The following is a 22,314-nucleotide window of genomic DNA, read 5'->3' as shown; positions in this document are numbered from 1 at the left end:
ATTGAGGATTAGTAGCAAAATGAAGAAAGTATTTTTTTTTTTTTTTAATAAAACTTTGTGCAAGATGTAGATATATCAACAGGATTAAGCTACGCATGCATATGGATAGTGTCAGGCTACATGTATATCAATAGTGCTAGGTTACGTGTGTGTGTGTGTGTGTATAAATAGGGTTAGAATACTGGGTGGTATATATGGACAAGGTAAGGCTACAGGTGCATGTGTGTAAGGATAAAATAAGGCTATGATGTGTAAGTGTATGGATAGGGTTAGGCTACGGGGCTGTGTATGTGTGCGGTATGGATAGGTTAGGCATGTAGTGTGTGTATGGTATGGATAGGGATAAGCTATGGATGTGTGTGTGTGTGTGGTTAGGGTTAGACTATGGGTGTGTGTATGGACAGGGTTAGGCTACTTCTGTGTGCGTGTGTGTATGTATGGACACTGGCAGATTCAGGGGGGGGGGGGCACCCGGATCGGGGCGGGGGGGGGGGGGTGGCTGGCTGTCAGCACAGGCGGGGGGGTGCACACACAACCCTCCCACCCTACTGCACCCACCCTGCTGCAAGCACCCTCCCACCCTGCTGCATCCAAGCAGATTCAGTCGAGCATGAATCCCCTTGGCATCGAGCATGAAGCCCCTTGGCATCGAGCATGAAGGTAAGTGGCACTTATGTGTCAAATGTGTAATGGGCATTATGGTGTGATATATAGTATGTAATGGGCATTATGGTGTGTTATATAGTATGTAATGGGCATTACGGTGTGTTATATAGTATGTTATGGGGATTACGGTGTTATATAGTATGTCATGGGCATTGCGGTGTGTTATATAGTATGTAATGGACATCATGTGTGGGCTTATGTGTAATTGGAATTACAAAGTTCACTAAAATGTGCACTGGGCATTACGGTGTGTGGTATAATGTTGGTCCATGCCCACTTTTAACTGAGCAGGAGCCTCACCTACTACAAATCGAGAGGGAGGGGGGGGCGCGAAACATGCCCTTGCCCTGGGCACCGTGGCACCTAGCTACACCACTGCCGCCTTATAGGAGACAGACACTAGAGGTACTGCTATACCTCTAGTGTTTGTCAGAACAGAAGAGTGCGGCCAGCGCTACCCGGAAGTGTGGATTTGGGTAGCCCTGGCGCGCTATTTAAATGGAGCCCTTCACAAGCATGCACCCTGGCTCCCCCCTGGCAAAAAAAATATATCAATACCATGGCATGGCAACAAGAATAAAACCCCTGGCAAGAAGCATGTAACCCCTGGCAACAAGTGATATTCCTCTGACAATAAGTATGTAGGTAAGCAGCAATTAAATGGTATATGTAATAGGCATTATTATGTTTAATGGGCATTTTGGTATTGGCATTGTGTTTAATGAGCATCACAACGTATGGCATTGTGTTTTATGGGCATTACTTTGTTGGCATTATGTGTAATGGCCATTACAGTGTGTGACATTATATTTAATTGGTATTACGGTGTGTGACATTATGTGTAATGGGCATTACTGTGTACATTTTTGGCTCGCCGACGGCGCGCAATGTCCCTATTTATACATCATTATCTATACTATGGCTTAATCCATGTGGCGTTATCTGAATTTTGGCTTAATCCATGTGGCATTATGGAAATTTTGTCTCATTCTTTTTGGCATCATGTGTAAGCGGCAAGTATAATAGGGTCCACTATTTTGTTGCATAATGTGTAAAAGTGGTATATGGTGTGGTACACTACACTCAAGGACACGCCCCCTTTGGAATGACCACGCCCCCTTTTAAAAAGAAACCCTCGGCGCGCGCACACCGCTGCATCCTTCACTTTTCACTCCACAGTGGGCCTATGGACTTAAAATGTCAGGGCCTATTTCTAATCCCATTCCTTCCCTCTCTCTCTGCTCTCCTCCTCTCTATCTCGCTTCACTCTCTGAGAATGCACACTGGCACTACTAACACCGCTCACTCCCATTCCCTCTGTCATGGTGCCCCCCCTGTCATTTTCTCCTGGATCCGCCCCTGTGTATGGACAGGTTTAGGCTACGTGTGAGTATGTGTGTGGATAGGGTGTGGCTATGGTAGGGTTACCACCTAGTCCCTTTAATTCCGGACACATGTTAATTACACAGGTTCTGTGGCAGTTTAAAATCAGGTGAAGTGGAGTCTTGAAGTCAGCCACCCACAGAACCTGTGTAATTAATATGTGTCCGGAATTAAAGGGACTAGGTGGTAACCCTAGGCTATGGGTGTGTGTATATGGATAGGAGTAGGCTAATGGTGTGTGTGTGTGGACAGGGTTAGGATACAGGTGCCAAGTCAGTGATGCCTATCCCTACATATACAGGACATGCCAACCCTACCAGGTCATGGATCAGCTATGGGTGTGTGTGTGTGTGTATGGATAGCGTTAGGCTATGTGTGTGTATGGACAGGGATAAGCTACATGTGCAATTATATGCTGCAATTGAAAGTGGATACCTGGGTGACTTGACAGTGACCACTCCCCTACAAGCAATTTTGGTCTACCTTAAACAGTAGACCAATCCACAGGGTACGAGTCCCCCTTACATGTATGAGGGATTTCATTACAAGATTTATGTCTTTAAAATTTTGTCAAAACATATTACACTATTGTGGTTTTTTCATTTCTTTATTTTGGATACCAATCTAATAAAAATAAGTGAAAATACCTTTGATCAGCGCCTAAGGAAACTGTCGGTACTCCTTTTTTCTGCATCTATGTTTTGTATGGAAGGTAATTCATACAATCTGACAGAATCCAGGGCAGCGATTAGCACCAAGTTAATCCAAAAAATCTGCTTGTTCTTGTATATCTCCTATGAGAATTATGAGCTTGCTTCCCCACTGGGTGACTTTACCAGGAACGAAATAAGGGAGTCCATAAACCATGCGGGGTATTTAAATAACGCTGGAGGGTGAATACAGTCGTCAAATTAAAGAGGTATCCTCACGATGTTTGCGGTATTTGTAATCCACAGTATGCAGGTGGTGGTGTCCCATAAACTGGTGAGATGCTGGAAGGCTTCCAAGATTAAAACCCAGGGATAAGCATGGAGATTAATTGTAGCAAGAAATCCAGTACAACCTTTAGAATCCAGAGTCAGTCAAAAAGGTGCAAGTGCTACCTAACATGTTTTGTCGTGCTCTGACGACTTTTACCTTTGATAATGCTCATTAATAATCTCCATTGTTTACTATATAAATATACAACCTTCAATATTTATTGTTTATTATACACATATTAATTACTACACTTACTGCATATTTACTTTTATTTTAAATTTATTTTCATTGCATATTCCATGTTAATTTATTTTTAATGAAAATTGTTACTTTTATTGTAATATCCAATTGATCCTCATACTTTTAGCGCTCCACTTATATATCCCAGTTGGTTAAAAAGTAATATGTACACCTTTTCATTTAGAAATTACTAATAAAGTTGCAATTCGTGGCTAAATGTGAACTGGCTTTTGCAGTGAGTTCGGTAAGCAATAAGATAAACCTTTCTAAATTATTTTACAGATACATTTATAAAATATTTTAAAAACATATTCAATTATATATACTCAGTATATATTTTTTAACTATAAATGTATACTTGGTTGTCCCACCTGTATGTAGGATCACCTACCTATAAGCCACACAGGTAATGTACGATTTCATTAATCCATGTCATTATTTCCATTTACCCACTCACTATTCTAGTATTTTTGTTCTTTACAGAAAAATGAAAGCAAATGAAGATTACCGTTCTCTTGTCCATGGTCTCCTGAGTCTGGAGTTCTCTGGGGACAGTGTGCCTTGCAAACTGCTCCTGACTGGTGATGACGCATTCCCGGTGCTTGTGAGTCCTGACAAGCATGTCCTCATTGCTGCCTCTAAGTATGGGAAGGGCCGGGTAGTGGTCATGTCCCATGAATCATATCTGAACCAACCAGAATTTATGGCTTTTCTGAAGAATGCAATATCCTGGCTGAAACCATCCTCAGATGCAGTAATTGGTGTTGATAGCAGCCTGAGTCTCCTTGCACAGACCCTCTCTACCTCTGGTCACAAGGTAGAGACAAATACCAGTCTGAAAAAAGGTATCGGAGTCCTCTGTACAGCTGGTTATGATGACAGTCAGGCAGAGGAGATTGTCTCATTTTTGAAGGAGGGCGGAGGCCTGCTTATTGGAGCCCAAGCTTGGTACTGGTCTTACAGCCACAAAGAAGATAATGTTTTGGACCATTTTCCTGGCAACAAAATTACATCTGTAGCTGGAGTGTATTTTACCAGCAGTTATGGTGAAAAAGGAAACTTCAACGTTAGTGAGAACATGCCATGGAGCCCATTGTGCACTGAGTAAGTAGGACAGTTTAAAATGTAGTTAATGCATATTCAAATACACCTTTTAATGTACACTATACTTAAAAAAAAATAATCAAATCCTTTATGTGGTAAAACAGGCATCTTTTTGGAATGATAAAATGATGGTAATAGTTGAGTTGAAAAAAAATGTATACACTGTAGATTGAGATTTACTTATACCTCTTTCACATCACAACTAATTACTGGGTGCAAGCCAGTTTCTTGCCAGCTCGACCCGGTAATTAGTGCAATGTGAAAGGGGTTACTGGGTGCAACAAATGGGTAGCAACACGGCAATAAGAACTGGTAAGAAAGCAGAGTTCTTACCGGTTCGTTGCCGTGTTGCTGTGTGGTGTGAACGGGTTAAACAGGTCGAGCAACCCGTTTCCCATTCACAGTATGGAGGAGGCAGTGCTTGGAGCAGTGCCAGCTCTAAGCGATGCCTCCTCCCCCGCCCCCAATGAATTGCCGAAGATCCACCACGCCCCTGATGACGCCAGCGAACTGGTAATATTGCTGGTTCACTGTTTGCAGTGTGAACAGACCGCATCGGGGCTGAACCGGTTAAAAGTCCCGGTTTGACCCTGCATTTGCAATCTGAAAGCAGTATTATTTGGATAAATGGAGACTATAGGCCTGATTCTTGTTTGTAAGTGAAGCAAAAAAAAAGTAACCTTTTCTGGAACAAACCACTGCGTTTGGTCAGGCTGTAATTCCGTCCCTTCCCCATTGTTTGGGGTTTGTGCATGCGCGAATATGGGCATACACCGGAAGTTAACGGGTGAGTCATTCACTCAAAGAGGTGAGGGAGGGACCAGGCAGGGGGCAACAGCAAGGGGTGTCCCTGTAAAAACACTGGGCGTTCCCCTGGGAATGCAGGCGCATCGCTGCCTGCTGGGGGCAAGCAGCTGACATCACATTACGGCAATCTGTGGCAGGAATAAAAGTCACAATATGTAAAAATCAGGATATATCTGGAGCGCTGTCCATAACTCTCATAGATAGTTTTCTTCCTCCTCCTCCTCCTCCTCCTCCTCTCAGTTTTCGCAGATTGTCATGGGAGTAGGATTTGATGGAGTCATGTGGTGCTCAGGATCTGTAGACAGACCAGGTGATTCATATATGATACAGGAACAGCAGCGCTGAAATACTTGTTTGAGAAAACAAAAGTCAATGATAATTAAAGCAAAAAGTTCTTGTAAGAAAACTTGGGGTGATGGCAGCTGAAGACTTTAGGGGTGATGAAGGACACTGAAGAATGAAGAATAGGTAGTTTGATTAAATACTTGAGTAATGATATCTGGAAAGAGAAGTGATTATATGACCAATGGTTGGATCCAATGAAAGACACTGAAAGACTTTGAAACTTTGACCGGTGCGAAAGAGCACTGTCAAAACCACAGGAGACCAGTTGGACTGGAGGCAACGGACCGGGCCAGGCTGTGAATAATGCGATGGGATCGGGCGAGCAGAGGAGAACTGACAGGTTAGGCTGGGAGCAGCAACGGGCACTAGGAGACCCACTTCTGAGGTCACGACTCCCCGCATACGGAGCCGGCTCACTCTCTGCCTCGGCTGTGATATCTGGAGCCTACTACAGTTCCTACAGCCAGCAGCACTAAGAATCTTACCCCAAGGCATCTCCATCTGCCACATCCCACCGGAGCACTCACCCACAGACGACACACCGTCACGTGCATTGGGTCGAGCCGCCGTGTCATCGGGCTCCCCGACCCCTCCAGAATCCACTATCAAGGAGGGTGAGCATAACTTAAGGATACATTGCGTTACCTGACTGTTTCCATCTGGCGTGTTATATAGTATGTAATGGGCATTACGGTGTGTTATATAGTATGTCATGGGCATTACGGTGTGTTATATAGTATGTAATGGGCATTACGGTGTGTTATATAGTATGTAATGGGCATTACGGTCTGTTATATAGTATGTCATGGGCATTACGGTGTGTTATATAGTATGTCATGGGCATTGCGGAGTGTTATATAGTATGTAATGGGCATTGCGGTGTGTTATATAGTATGTAATGGGCATTACGGTGTGTTATATAGTATGTAATGGGCATTACGGTGTGTTATATAGTATGTAATGGGCATTACAGTGTGTTATATAGTATGTTATGGGGATTACGGTGTTATATAGTATGTCATGGGCATTGCGGTGTGTTATATAGTATGTTATGGGCATTACGGTGTGTTATATAGTATGTCATGGGCATTATGGTGTGTTATATAGTATGTCATGGGCATTATGGTGTGTTATATAGTATGTAATGGGCATTACGGTGTGTTATATAGTATGTCATGGGCATTATGGTGTGTTATATAGTATGTCATGGGCATTATGGTGTGTTATATAGTATGTAATGGGCATTACGGTCTGTTATATAGTATGTCATGGGCATTACGGTGTGTTATATAGTATGTCATGGGCATTGCGGAGTGTTATATAGTATGTAATGGGCATTGCGGTGTGTTATATAGTATGTAATGGGCATTACGGTGTGTTATATAGTATGTAATGGGCATTACAGTGTGTTATATAGTATGTTATGGGGATTACGGTGTTATATAGTATGTCATGGGCATTGCGGTGTGTTATATAATATGTAATGGACATCATGTGTGGGCTTATGTGTAATTGGAATTACAAAGTTCACTAAAATGTGCAATGGGCATTACGGTGTGTGGTATAATGTTGGTCCATGCCCAGTTTTAACTGAGCAGGAGCCTCACCTACTACAAATTGAGAGGGAGGGGGGGCGCGAAACATGCCCTTGCCCTGGGCACCGTGGCACCTAGCTACACCACTGCCGCCGCCTTATAGGAGACAGACACTAGAGATACTGCTATACCTCTAGTGTTTGTCAGAACAGAAGAGTGCGGCCAGCGCTACCCAGAAGTGTGGATTTGGGTAGCGCTGGCGCGCTATTTAAATGGAACCCTTCACAAGCATGCACCCTGGCTCCCCCTGGCAAAAAAAATATATCAATCCCATGGCATGGCAACAAGAATAAAACCCCTGGCAAGAAGCATGTAACCCCTGGCAACAAGTGATATTCCTCTGACAATAAGTATGTAGGTAAGCAGCAATTAAATGGTATAATATGTAATAAGCATTATTATGTTTAATGGGCATTTTGGTATTGCATTATGTTTAATGGGCATCACAATGTATGGCATTGTGTTTTATGGGCATTACTTTGTTGGCATTATGTGTAATGGCCATTACAGTGTGTGACATTATATTTAATTGGTATTACGGTGTGTGACATTATGTGTAATGGGCATTACTGTGTACATTTTTGGCTCGCCGACGGCGCGCAATGTCCCTATTTATACATCATTATCTATACTATGGCTTAATCCATGTTGCGTTATCTGAATTTTGGCTTAATCCATGTGGCATTATGGAAATTTTGTCTCATTCTTTTTGGCATCATGTGTAAGCGGCAAGTATAATAGGGTCCACTATTTTGTTGCATAATGTGTAAAAGTGGTATATGGTGTGGTACACTACACTCAAGGACACGCCCCCCTTTGGAATGACCACGCCCCCTTTAAAAAATATAATCGGCGTGCACACCGCTGCATCCTTCACTTTTCACTCCACAGTGGGCCTATGGACTTAAAATGTCAGGGCCTTTTTCTAATCCCATTCCTTCCCTCTCTCTCTCTGCTCTCCTCCTCTCTATCTCGCTTCACTCTCTGAGAATGCACACTGGCACTACTAACACCGCTCACTCCCATCCCCCTGTCATGGTGCCCCCCCTGTCATTTTCTCCTGGATCCGCCCCTGTGTATGGACAGGTTTAGGCTACGTGTGAGTATGTGTGTGGATAGGGTGTGGCTATTGGTTTGTGTATATGGATAGGGGTAGGCTAATGGTGTGTGTGTGTGTGGACAGGGTTAGGATACAGGTGCCAAGTCAGTGATGCCTATTCCTACATATACAGGACATGCCGACCCTACCAGGTCATGGATCAGCTATGGGTGTGTGTGTGTATGTATAGCGTTAGTCTATGTGTGTGTATGGACAGGGATAGGCTACATGTGCAATTATATGCTGCAATTGAAAGTGGATACCTGGGTGACTTGACAGTGACCACTCCCCTACAAGCAATTTTGGTCTACCTTAAACAGTAGACCAATCCACAGGGTACGAGTCCCCCTTACATGTATGAGGGATTTCATTACAAGATTTATGTCTTTAAAATTTTGTCAAAACATATTACACTATTGTGGTTTTTTCATTTCTTTATTTTGGATACCAATCTAATAAAAATAAGTGAAAATACCTTTGATCAGCGCCTAAGGAAACTGTCGGTACTCCTTTTTTCTGCATCTATGTTTTGTATGGAAGGTAATTCATACAATCTGACAGAATCCAGGGCAGCGATTAGCACCAAGTTAATCCAAAAAATCTGCTTGTTCTTGTATATCTCCTATGAGAATTATGAGCTTGCTTCCCCACTGGGTGACTTTACCAGGAACGAAATAAGGGAGTCCATAAACCATGCGGGATATTTAAATAACGCTGGAGGGTGAATGCAGTCCTCAAATTAAAGACGTATCCTCACGATAAGAAAGTAGTGTCAGATACCTGAGTATCTGGCACTTTAAGAAGCGCAATCCTGCTCAGAAAAAAATTAAATGTCCTTGCAGTTTCAAAAGTATATAAATCAATTTATTAAAAGCATGTATAGTGGAATCAATCCACACAGATAATATAAACAATAATTATTTGTGCACAATGTAACATACAGACAGAACACACAACATATAACATACAATGAAAGCTGAACTTGCTGGGATTGCCGTTGCTAAATAGTGATAAAGTCACTCAATTTGGGAATGATAGGAGGCTTTTAAACTTCTTAATAGAGGCAGTGATACATTCTCATAATTACCAGTCCTGCGTGAACTTAATGCGCTTGTGATGTGGTGAATAACCTTAGGTCAGTCTCTCCAAATGGTATTACCAGAGATGTACTCCGGAAAAAGCTGTATTGGGACCTTCTCTTGCTGGACCAGCCAGCTGGGTGGTTAGTTGTAATCCACAGATGAATTGCGCTTGCAGAGTGTAAAAGGACCGGCAGATAATAGGGCTCAAAAACGCGTTTCTCCGCCTGCTCGTGAAGTCCTCACGATGTTTGCGGTATTTGTAATCCAAGTATGCAGGTGGTGGTGTCCCATAAACTGGTGAGATGCTGGAAGGCTTCCAAGATTAAAACCCAGGGATAAGCATGGAGATTAATTGTAGCAAGAAATCCAGTACAACCTTTAGAATCCAGAGTCAGTCAAAAAGGTGCAAGTGCTACCTAACATGTTTTGTCGTGCTCTGACGACTTTTACCTTTGACAATGCTCATTGATAATCTCCATTGTTTACTATATAAATATACAACCTTCAATATTTATTGTTTATTATACACGTATTAATTACTACACTTACTGCATATTTACTTTTATTTTAAATTTATTTTTATTGCATATTCCATGTTAATTTATTTTTAATGAATTAACATGGAGCGCTCATACTTTTAGCGCTCCACTTATATATCCCAGTTGGTTAAAAAGTAATATGTACACCTTTTCATTTAGAAATTACTAATAAAGTTGCAATTCGTGGCTAAATGTGATCTGGCTTTTGCAGTGAGTTCGGTAAGCAATAAGATAAACCTTTCTAAATTATTTTACAGATACATTTATAAAATATTTTAAAAACATATTTGATTATATATACACAGTATATATTTTTTAACTATAAATGTATACTTGGTTGTCCCACCTGTATGTAGGATCACCTACCTATAATCCACACAGGTAATGTACGATTTCATTAATCCATGTCATTATTTCCATTTACCCACTCACTATTCTAGTATTTTTGTTCTTTACAGAAAAATGAAAGCAAATGAAGATTACCGTTCTCTTGTCCATGGTCTCCTGAGTCTGGAGTTCTCTGGGGACAGTGTGCCTTGCAAACTGCTCCTGACTGGTGATGACGCATTCCCAGTGCTTGTGAGTCCTGAAAAGCATGTCCTCATTGCTGCCTCTAAGTATGGGAAGGGCCGGGTAGTGGTCATGTCCCATGAATCATATCTGAACCAACCAGAATTTATGGCTTTTCTGAAGAATGCAATATCCTGGCTGAAACCATCCTCAGATGCAGTAATTGGTGTTGATAGCAGCCTGAGTCTCCTTGCACAGACCCTCTCTATCTCTGGTCACAAGGTAGAGGCAAATACCAGTCTGAAAAAAGGTATAGGAGTCCTCTGTACAGCTGGTTATGATGACAGTCAGGCAGAGGAGATTGTCTCATTTTTGAAGGAGGGCGGAGGCCTGCTTATTGGAGCCCAAGCTTGGTACTGGTCTTACAGCCACAAAGAAGATAATGTTTTGGACCATTTTCCTGGCAACAAAATTACATCTGTAGCTGGAGTGTATTTTACCAGCAGTTATGGTGAAAAAGGAAACTTCAACGTTAGTGAGAACATGCCATGGAGCCCATTGTGCACTGAGTAAGTAGGACAGTTTAAAATGTAGTTAATGCATATTCAAATACACCTTTCAATGTCCACTATACTTAAAAAAAAAAAAAAATCAAATCCTTTATGTGGTAAAACAGGCATCTTTTTGGAATGATAAAATGATGGTAATATTTGAGTTGAAAAAAATGTATACACTGAGATTTACTTATACCCCTTTCACATCACAACTAATTACTGGGTGCAAGCCGGTTTCTTGCCAGCTCGACCCGGTAATTAGTGCAATGTGAAAGGGGTTACTGGGTGCAACAAATGGGTAGCAACACGGCAATAAGAACTGGTAAGAAAGCAGAGTTCTTACCGGTTCGTTGCCGTGTTGCTGTGTGGTGTGAACGGGTTAAACAGGTCGAGCAACCCGTTTCCCATTCACAGTATGGAGGAGGCAGTGCTTGGAGCAGTGCCAGCTCTAAGCGATGCCTCCTCCCCCGCCCCCAATGAATTGCCGATGCTCCACCACGCCCCTGATGACGCCAGCGAACCGGTAATATTGCCGGTTCACTGTTTGCAGTGTGAACAGACCGCATCGGGGCTGAACCGGTTAAAAGTCCCGGTTCGACCCTGCATTTGCAATCTGAAAGCAGTATTATTTGGATAAATGGAGACTATAGGCCTGATTCTTGTTTGTAAGTGAAGCAAAAAAAAAGTAACCTTTTCTGGAACAAACCACTGCGTTTGGTCAGGCTGTAATTCCGTCCCTTCCCCATTGTTTGGGGTTTGTGCATGCGCGAATATGGGCATACACCGGAAGTTAACGGGTGAGTCATTCACTCAAAGAGGTGAGGGAGGGACCAGGCAGGGGGCAACAGCAAGGGGTGTCCCTGTAAAAACACTGGGCGTTCCCCTGGGAATGCAGGCGCATCGCTGCCTGCTGGGGGCAAGCAGCTGACATCACATTACGGCAATCTGTGGCAGGAATAAAAGTCACAATATGTAAAAATCAGGATATATCTGGAGCGCTGTCCATAACTCTCATAGATAGTTTTCTTCCTCCTCCTCCTCCTCCTCCTCCTCTCAGTTTTCGCAGATTGTCATGGGAGTAGGATTTGATGGTGTCGTGTGGTGCTCAGGAACTGTAGACAGACCAGGTGATTCATATATGATACAGGAACAGCAGCGCTGAAATACTTGTTTGAGAAAACAAAAGTCAATGATAATTAAAGCAAAAAGTTCTTGTAAGAAAACTTGGGGTGATGGCAGCTGAAGACTTTAGGGGTGATGAAGGACACTGAAGAATGAAGAATAGGTAGTTTGATTAAATACTTGAGTAATGATATCTGGAAAGAGAAGTGATTATATGACCAATGGTTGGATCCAATGAAAGACACTGAAAGACTTTGAAACTTTGACCGGTGCGAAAGAGCACTGTCAAAACCACAGGAGACCAGTTGGACTGGAGGCAATGGACTGGGCCAGGCTGTGAATAATGCGATGGGATCGGGCGAGCAGAGGAGAACTGACAGGTTAGGCTGGGAGCAGCAACGGGCACTAGGAGACCCACTTCTGAGGTCACGACTCCCCGCACACGGAGCCGGCTCACTCTCTGCCTCGGCTGTGATATCTGGAGCCTACTACAGTGCCTACAGCCAGCAGCAATAAGAATCTTACCCCAAGGCATCTCCATCTGCCGCATCCCACCGGAGCACTCACCCACAGACGACACACCGTCACGTGCATTGGGTCGAGCCGCCGTGTCATCGGGCTCCCCGACCCCTCCAGAATCCACTATCAAGGAGGGTGAGCATAACTTAAGGATACATTGCGTTACCTGACTGTTTCCATCTGGCGTTGCATGCGCTAACAGGCTTCACGCAGCTTGCTCCTTATGCCCAAGTGATTGCTCTGGCTTGTACCCTCCCCAAACCATCTAACAACCTGACCCGCTACTAACACCCTGGCTGATTTAAATCACTATTGATGCTATACTGCTCCTGGAATTTATCCTCTACTTGGTATTTCGTGACCTCATTGGAGTCCGCTATTGATATTGCCTTATTCAAGCGCTTGTCTTATATGGCAATTAAGTTTATGAGAAGCTACCACTAATTTTATTGAATCTGCTTTTTAATTTATCTATATGTTCATATGTAATTTTATTAATGTGTCTTTTTCATATTTAAAATTCTAAATGTAATATTTACAGTGTGTCCAGGTGTCCTTTTGTTCAGTGTGGTTCACAGGCTACTATTCTAGATTCAGCAGCGCAAGTGCAAAACCAATTCTCCTTGTATTCTTTAGGGAATATTCAATGTTTTTTGAGAGTCTGGCTGACCGCTCACTGTTCTGTGTCCCTGTGATCTCGCTGAAGCGCTCGGCACTTTTTCTCATCTCCTCATTTCTGACTTCCTCAGTATTCAACGTGTGGCCAGCTTGCCGGCCCCTTTTGCGAACTTAATTATGCGAGTTCAAATGGGAGTGCTGTAACTGGAGAGATCTGTTTTCTCCTGCTCTCCACGTGAGCTGGTCAGACTGGGATATTCCTGAGCAGGGTGTTCATCTCAGCAGCGTGTTCCTCGCATTTGTGGACTTGTATTTTTTTACAAAGGTTTAGAAAGGTTAATGTTTTGTTCAGTATTTATTTTACAACAAATGGCTGTGTGACTATTTTAATTGGGTTTGTGCAGACGGGTGTATTTTGTTCTGTTTGGCCTTTATCCTTGTGTTGTGCTTTTAGCGTTGTTTCTTTGCCCTGTGTTTTTATTTAGTTTATTTTATAATTGTTAGCGTGTTTAAAAGCCTGTTTGGGGGTTAGGTGAGGAAGAAGAGAGGAAGCATGGGAAATTACTAGGAGCATTCCAAAATGATTTCTTATTGGTTACCATTAAAATAACCTATTAAATTCCAAATCAATTAACAGAGTAGTACAGCATTATGGCACTTGCAATAAATCCCGAATATTTTCGGGACAGTAAATGTCAAAAATAAGTGTATTTCTGGATACAAATACACCTATTTTTTACAAATTTCCTTTAGTAAATTTCCCCCAGAGAATAAGCCGAAGTTCACATTCTGACACAGAGAATAAGGGGGATATTCAATCTCCGGTGAGCACCTCTCATCGGGGAGATGCCCGCCGGGCCCTATTCAATGCTGTCTTCCCCGACAGCATTGAGCAGGGTATCTCGGCAGAACAAGCCCGACATCACTAGCTGTCGGGCTCGTTCTGCCGAGAACAGCCGGGAAGTGACGAGCTGCCGGCTGCAGCTCGCCTCTTCCCGGCCGCAACTCGCGGCCACGCCCCCTTTTCGCTCCCCGGCAGGCGGGACATTGAATCCCGCCTGCGTGTTCTCGGTCGAGCTAACCGAGAACGGGACTGGGTCACAGCGGTCGAGCAAGCTCGACCGCCGTGACTCTGACATTGAATACCCCCTAAGCCAAAATTCACATTGATTCGCATTGTGACACCGTGAATAAGCCAAAATTCACATTGTGACACAGGGGATGAGTACAAAATTCAAATTCTGACACAGAGAATAAGCCAAAATTCACATTCTGACACAGAGATTAAGCTAAAATTCATATTCTGACACAGGGAATAAGCCGAAATTCACAATGTAACACAGGGAATGAGTAAAAATTCACATTCTGACACAGAGAATAAGCCGAAATTCACATTCTGACACAGAGAATAAGCCAAAATTCACATTGTGACACAGGGAATGAGTAAAAATTCACATTTTGACACAGAGAATAAGCCAAAATTCAAATTCTGACGCAGAGAATAAGCCAAAATTCACAATGTGACACATGGAATGTGTAAAAATTCACATTCTGACACAGAGAATAAACCAAAATTCACAATGTGACACAGGAAATGAATAAAAATTCACATTCTGACACAGGGAATAAGCCAAAATTCACATTGTGACACAGAGAATAAGCTGAAATTAACATTCTGACACAGGGAATTAATAAAAAAAAAATCCACATTTGACACAGGGAATGAGTAAAAATTCACATTTGACACAGGGAATGTGCCCGAAATTTGCATCCTGACACAGGGAATGTCAGCTGACACCTAACACACCATAAATTACAAGCAGTGTCAAACTCATGGCCCTCCAGCTGTTGTGGAACTACATGTCCCAGCATGCCCTGTCACAGTTTTAGCAATCCATTATATAAAATCGGTGGCAGGACATGCTGGAACGTGTAGTTCCACAACAGCTGGAGGGCTATATAATAACAATACCACATATCAGCTGTGTTATACCCCTTCATATATAACTGTGTGGTCCCCTCTCCCCTATATATAAATAATAATAATAATAATAATAATAATAATAATAATAATAATAATAATATATATCAGTGTGTGCCAGGGGCCGTTATTCCTCTTTATATATCACCACCGACAGTGCCTGATACACATGATTTCCCCCTCGGTGCCAGATAACACATTTGCCCCCTTGGTGCCAGATAACACATATGCCCCCACTGTGCCAGATAACACATATGCCCCCACTGTGCCAGATAACACATATGCCCCCACTGTGCCAGATAACACATATGCCCCCACTGTGCCAGATAACACATATGCCCCCACTGTGCCAGATGCCCAGTGTGCCAGGTCCCAGTGTGCCAGATAACACATATGCCCCCACTGTGCCAGATGCCACATGCCCCCACAGTGCCAGATAACACATATGCCCCCACGGTGCCAGATAACACATATGCCCCCATAAGGCATCTTACCGCTGGCACTGCTCTCTGCTGCTGCCACCGGAAGGGGGTTACTTCGGGCCGCTCTGACCCCTCTCAATGCAGCCGCTCGCCTCCACCTGTCTTCTCGCCTCTGCCCTCAGCCCTGCACTGTGACATCACCCGTGCACCCGCGCAATGCACTACTCGGAACGCTAAAGCCAGGAGAGGCTTCAGAAGAAAATGTGCAGTATTACCGCACATTTTCTTCTGAAGACTCTCCTGGCTTCAGCATTCGGAAAGGGGCTTTGCCCTTGATCCTGCAGGCCACAAAAGTAGGCAGCCGGGGCTGCATGCGGCCAGCGAGTTTGACATGCCTGCTCTAGGGTATTTATTAGCCTTTACCAAATTCACCCGGTGATAGGAGAAAAGGACGTACTTTTAACTCACTAAAATTAGGGATGATAGACACATATAACGGTTTATTTTATGGGCGTACCAAAACTTACAATTCAAAATGTAGTTTCAGTCACATCTGGGTATCTTTTACTTGATTTCTCAGATGACTTGAGTAGGGTCAGGTGGGTGGCAAGTAAAATGTTGGAACAGTAAGTCGCAGTTACTAATAGTTAGCCAGGGTGAAAAGACAGTGACAGTGATATTATGTTAACGTGAGGAAGAGGAGGAAAACAAATGACAATGAACTTCGATCATTTTTTGCTACAGTATGCAATTAAGTGGAAAATATCATACTAACATTAAAATAAAAGATGACGATGATAATTTACCTTTGAACAAAGATTTGCTCTTTTGGACCAACTAAAGCCCTGTTTGGCCATCTCAGTAATCCAACATTGGTCAATTACTGTAGCACAATTATTTATTTGTGAAGTTTCTAACTGGAAACAGTTAGAAACTTCAACAAAACCCCCAAAAACAAACAAAACTCCCAAAACAGCATTTTTGTGACCACACCACAAATACCTCCCAAAATGACCCAATCCAGGAGGGACAGGATGCTCTGTTCCTGGACTTCTATGCCAGTGGCAGTTGCAGGGCTGCAGCATAGTCCAAAATTTAGGAAGGGGAGCCCAACCAACTGCCGCCCCAAACACAACAGTAATGGGGGTATTCAATGTGGGATCACAGCTGTCGATCATAACCGATAGCCGTGATCCTGGCCCGTTTGTGGTCAGAACGACCGCATAATGACAGACGGGATTCAATGTCCCGCCTGCTGATGGGCGCAAAGGGGGCGTGACCGCAAAAACGGCCGTGGATTGTCGATCTGCGGCCCGGATAACGACAATCCACAGCCGTTATCGGCAGAATGGGCCCGACAGCTTCTGAAGTCGGGTCCGTTCTGCCGTGATCCCGCATCAATGCTGTCGTTAATTACAGAATTGAATATGGAGCCGCCGCTATTTCCCACGTCGGAAATAGCAGCGGCACGTTCCATACCCCCCATGGACTCACTGGCAGGTGTGGCTCCCTATTTGAATTTTGGACAGTTGTGCAGTCCCACTTCTGCAACTGCTACTGACAGGGAAGTCCAGGAGCAGAGCATTTTGTCCCTCTTGGAATGGGTCATGTTGGGAACTAGTTGCAGAGACATTTTTACACAACAGGTATGTTAATGACATTCAGAGAGCACTTACCACCATATAATACAAATAGCACTGACCATCTTATTATACAGAGAACATTGGGAGGATGACAATATTATACAGAGCTTGTGAATGACTACTATTTCACACTAGTTTTGAGAGGAACTGGTACGGAATCCAGGCGGTCGGAATCCCGGCGGTCAAAATCCAGACGCCGGAATCCCGACCGCCGAAATCCCGACAGGGAGGGGGGGCCCATGCAGCGGGCCCGGTGTCGAGTGTAGCGAGGCACACTAATTTATTCTCCCTCTATGGGTGTCGTGGACACCAACATAGGGAGAAAGTTCCGGGATTTCGGTGGTCATGATTCCGGCGTCAGGATTTTGACCGCCGGGAAAGTGACTGCATCCCTTTTGAGACTGCCGCACAATATTATCCTCTCATCTTAAAAAAAAATATTCTAAAAAAAATCATTACAGTACTTCAGAATGATTACAGCAGCCCCTTTCCCATCTCCACAATTCCATTACTGTACATCTGTTTAATAAAAAACCTTCATGTAACTTCTCCACAAAAAGCAGTATCTTCTCAATCTTCCTTCATCAGTGACCATCATAATAAAACCCATGCACAACTGACTGTAATTATAAACTTTCCTCAACTATACCAATAACCCCTATTTATTCAACCCCACCCCATTTCCAAGTACCTGTTTCTGTTCTGCTCTCACTGTATATTTTCCATGAGACAGCTGCTGCAGGTAAGAGGAGGCTGTGATGGGCTCCTCCAATCAGAGATCAACACATGCTCCTCTGACCCCTCTGAAGTTCCTCATTGGATTTACCCAGTAGTGCAACACATCTCCCAATGTGCCCATGCCCCTAGAGCCCAGACTGAGAAACTGTCAGTCACTCAGCTACAGATTTGGAGTTTGTGAGCAACAGTCAGACTCCTGCTGTCACCCACCCGGTGGCACCTGATGCAAATAACCCCCTTCCTTGTAGTATTCTAGTGCACATGCTTATGTCACCTTCCATGCTCATGTGATAATGCCCCTGACACGGTGTGGTGCAATGGCGTACCTGACTCTGGAGTTTCCGGCTTCAGATCTTCACGGCCTCTTCTTGGAAGAAACTGTGACAGTGGATGGCACAACCCAAGGAGGACCCACAAACGCAACACTACTACAGTTAGCAGCGACAGTAATTTATTTACGAAAACACGCTGGTCGCTGTAAGGTTTCAATAGTAAATAACAAATGACATAAGGAATATTTGACAGAATTACAGATGGAGCCGGCCTCCCTCCTGCTGGCGAATCACCAGATTCTCACAGGATAACTCACAGGAAAGGGTTAAACGGTCCTCAGTGGAGGGACAGGCAGGTTCCCTTTGGGGTAACCTCCTGTAGTAAATGCAGCAAGCAGGCTGTAGGGATAGCCTTATTTTAATAATGGCCTTAACAGGAAAAGTTTCACAAGGGCTTGTCACTCTCCAGGCCCTAAGTGTCTCTTGAGTCTGAATAGTTAATTGACACTGCAGTGAGGTAATGGCTTCCCCCTTGGTGTTGGTTACCCTGAGGACTGGTGGGTGGCAGGGAGGGGGGTAGTGCACGGCGGCCCCGCTGGAGGAACAAGGGTGCAGGTGATGTGGGATAACAGAGAGGTATGGGATTCCCCTGCTGGGTATTACAAGGGTGCAGATGCTGTCACAGGGGGACTGAATCAGTACCTTGGGTGTTGCTGGCTCCTGCCACATAGATCAATGGCTATACTGCTTCATGCTGTCTGGCCCCTCTGCTGGGTGCTGCAGTGTGCTCCCTCTCTCTCTTCCTTCTCCTCACACTTGGGACAACAGCCTTCTTCAACTTTCTTTCACACATGCCTCAGTGCTTCCTCTTCCTGCAGCACACTCTTTCTCTGTCTTTAGGCAGCACACTCCTATTATCTCTGACACTGGGCTTTCTCCCCTCTTCCTGTCACACTGCCTGGCTGACCTCTCACCTCTCCTTCCTGCATCCCTGGCTGGCTTCTCCTCACAGGATTGCAGGTTAGGGTGGCTGCTGGGTCCTAGTGCTGGCCAGGTTGGTTTAACCCCTCACAGCCCTGGTCACAGCGAAGGGGTTCTGCAGGCAGCATTTGCTGCAATCAAGAGACATAAAAGTTGGGAAAAGGGGCAACCCTGCAGTGGGGTGCTACACTCATGGTCTCCACCACCCCACTTGTGGCAATACCTCCCTTCCCCACTTGTAACCAGACCCACAAACGCAATTGTCAATTTAATAGGCCACAGGTTCTCAAACTCGTTCCTCGGGACCCCACACAGTGCATGTTTTGCAGGTCTCCTCACAGAATCACAAGTGAACTAATTAGGTTTGTCCTGCCCCAGCAAAACCCACCACTCAAGGAGTTAAACGATTCCTCTAGATTTTCCACATTTAAATTATAAATTGCTTGCATGTTTCTGGTCCCAAAATACATAACATTACATATATCAATATTGAACCTCATCTTCCATTTTGCTGCCCAATCCTCCAGTATATTTAAATCACTCTGCAGAAGCGACATCCTAATCTAATTTTATTACCTCCTGAATTGATTTTATTCTAGCACACAGAAATCCTCCTTTACGGGAGATGCGGCCATTTTGCCACGCCACATGATGTTGATGTCACAAATAGCTTATAATGCTAAAAACAGTACTTGTGTATTATCAGGGTGCCCAATTAGCATACATACGCTAGCGTACTGAAATCGCATTGCATCGCATGTCCTGTTTTAGTGCAGTGCGATGCGTGCCATTGATGCAATGCGATCTCCATAGTTAATTTGGTACTGTGCTAGTCAGAATCAGCGTAGGCAACGTAAATTGCGTAGTCAGTCAGAAGTAGGGTAGTGTCAGTCTGAGGTGAATTACTGACAGGAATGGCTGCATCACTGAGAGCTTCAGAAGAAGTGACAGAAATGGCTGCAGAACCTGTCACAACTATGTTCACCTTGCCGCAGACAGAGGAGGAGGGTGTTCTTTTCTTTCAGCAGCACAATTTGCTGCCTGTCATGCAGAATTGCATTAACGGGCACCCTATGCGCTTATCTGTGAAAGAGTGCATGAGGCGGTGCCATATAAAATCCTGTCACAAGAAGGTGAGCCTCAGAGCGGCGCATTGGTTCCCAGGGTGCCGTTTATCCTTCCTCAGATTCATCTATTCCTGGGCAGAGGAGCTGACATCTATTGCTTACTGTGAGCAACAACTGCAGTTGTCCAATAAAACTGCGGTCCTCTACAACCATTGGATGCGGGAGGCCTGCACCGTGGACCTTATGGCACAGCCCCAGAGGCGTATTGATGGTCCCGGTATGATTGTGGAAGTGGATGAAAGTCTGTTCGTCCAAAGAAAAAGCAATGTTGGATGGATGCTGCCTCAGCAATGGATCTTTGGAGGCATTTCAGGGAAAACTGATGAGTGCTTCGTAACTCAGGTGCAAACACAGGATGCCAGCACTCAGATGGCCGCCATCAATGAATTCATCGAGCCGGGCACAACAATATACTTGGATTGCTGGCGGGCCTATAGTACAGAGCAGCTGGAACAGGCCGGATATCACCATGCTCGGGTTAATCATCATTTTAACTTTGTGGACCCAGACACAGGTGTTCACACCCAGAATATTGAGCGCCTTTGGGGCTCCTGCAAATGGCGCAACAAGCGCCAAAGAGGCACCACATGCCAGCATTTAGAGTCCTACCTGCAGGAATTCATCTGGCGGAAGACTCTGGGTGCTGATAACGCATTTCAGCGTATTCTTCACGCACTTTTGCTGATTCAGGCAGAGTGACTCTTATTAAGTTTTTTCTTTGTGATTTAATTATTTAAAATGATATTTAATTATTATTTATTAAGTAAATTCTGGTTAGCTGTTAACACATTTCGTCATTACTGTGTCAGATGTATCATATGGCAGGTGTGAATGTGTTCCTAAAACACCCCCACTATCCACGTCTCCCCGAAGCGTGGCGAGCGCAGCGAGCCCTGTGAGGGGATGCCTTACGCGTCCTCCCGAACTTTTCATACCCCCACTATCCACGTCGGCGTGGAGTTAATTTTATAAAGTGTGGGAAGTGCAGCGAGCCAACGAGCCTGAAGCGTGGGGAGGGGATGCGGATTACTTTACATGTATTCAGTGTCGCTACACTTTATAAAATCAACTCCACGCCGACGTGGATGGTGGGGGTATGAAAAGGTCGGGAGGACGTGTAACGCGTGCGCTCGCCATGCTTCGGGCTGGTGTGAATAGTGGGGGTGTCCTAATTCCCATTGCATCACATACACATGTACACTGGGGGTGTTGTGCAAAATCGCAATGCACGCAAAATCAAATCGCATTCGATTTTGCTAGGGATGCAATGCAACGGGCGGTCAGGGTGCAGTGAATAAATTAACTAGTGAGATCGCATCGCATCAAATCGCATTAATTGCACGGCACGAAAAAATGCCATGCGATGTAATGCGATTTCACTACACAAGTACCCTAAAAACTTTCATTCCAAATGTGATTTTTTTTTTTGTTCCTTCACTTTCTGTAAGTGAAAACAATCAGAAGCAACGCATTAAAGGAACTGTTGCAAATTTTGCAAGGACATGCTCCAGTGTGTTTGGAATTAATTGCTTTCGTGTGACAAAAAGTTCAAAGCTCAGTTATAGAAGCTTACAGGATACTACATATCCACAAAAGTATTTTGACAATATAAATAATACTTGTTTTATATAAAAACGTTGAAAATATCTGCTTCAATTCAGGGCCGCTAATAGGGGGGTACTGTGGGTACAGCAGTCCCAGGCCCCGGCCTCTGTAAGGGCCCGGTCAGCTCATTTTGCCCACCGCAACCCCCCGACTGCCTCCGCTGCAATGCGCTCAGTGTGCTAAACAAAGCAGGTCCCCGAGCGCAGGCTTATTCAACCCAAGACACCGGCGACCAATTAAAATGCTGCACTGGCTTTTGGGGCAATCAGAGTGGCTGCTGGTATTCAAGCTCTGATTGGCTCACCAGCTGGTGATGCATTTTAATTGGCCGCCGGCATCCTGAGTTGAAGAAGCCTGCGCTCCGGGACCTCCGGGCTGCAG

The 22,314-nt window shown here is 44.3% G+C and overlaps 1 protein-coding gene across 1 annotated transcript in view; it reads left to right on the top strand.

The window, feature by feature from the left end:
* The window catches only part of LOC146074739 (TRPM8 channel-associated factor homolog), a 38,628-nt gene that overhangs the window by 1,344 nt on the left and 14,970 nt on the right, over positions 1-22,314 (top strand). The window contains exons 2-3 of the mRNA XM_083183182.1: positions 3,754-4,374; positions 10,300-10,920. Coding sequence (XP_083039308.1) covers positions 3,758-4,374; positions 10,300-10,920 — 1,238 coding nt within the window. The 5' untranslated portion in view covers positions 3,754-3,757. The remainder of the gene's footprint in view (positions 1-3,753; positions 4,375-10,299; positions 10,921-22,314) is intronic.

Source organism: Crinia signifera, chromosome 4, assembly GCF_055691185.1.
Source record: "Crinia signifera chromosome 4, ASM5569118v1, whole genome shotgun sequence".
Classification (NCBI taxonomy): domain Eukaryota; kingdom Metazoa; phylum Chordata; class Amphibia; order Anura; family Myobatrachidae; genus Crinia; species Crinia signifera.
Note: the sequence above shows the minus strand (reverse complement) of the source record. Positions and strands in the feature narration are given on the sequence as shown.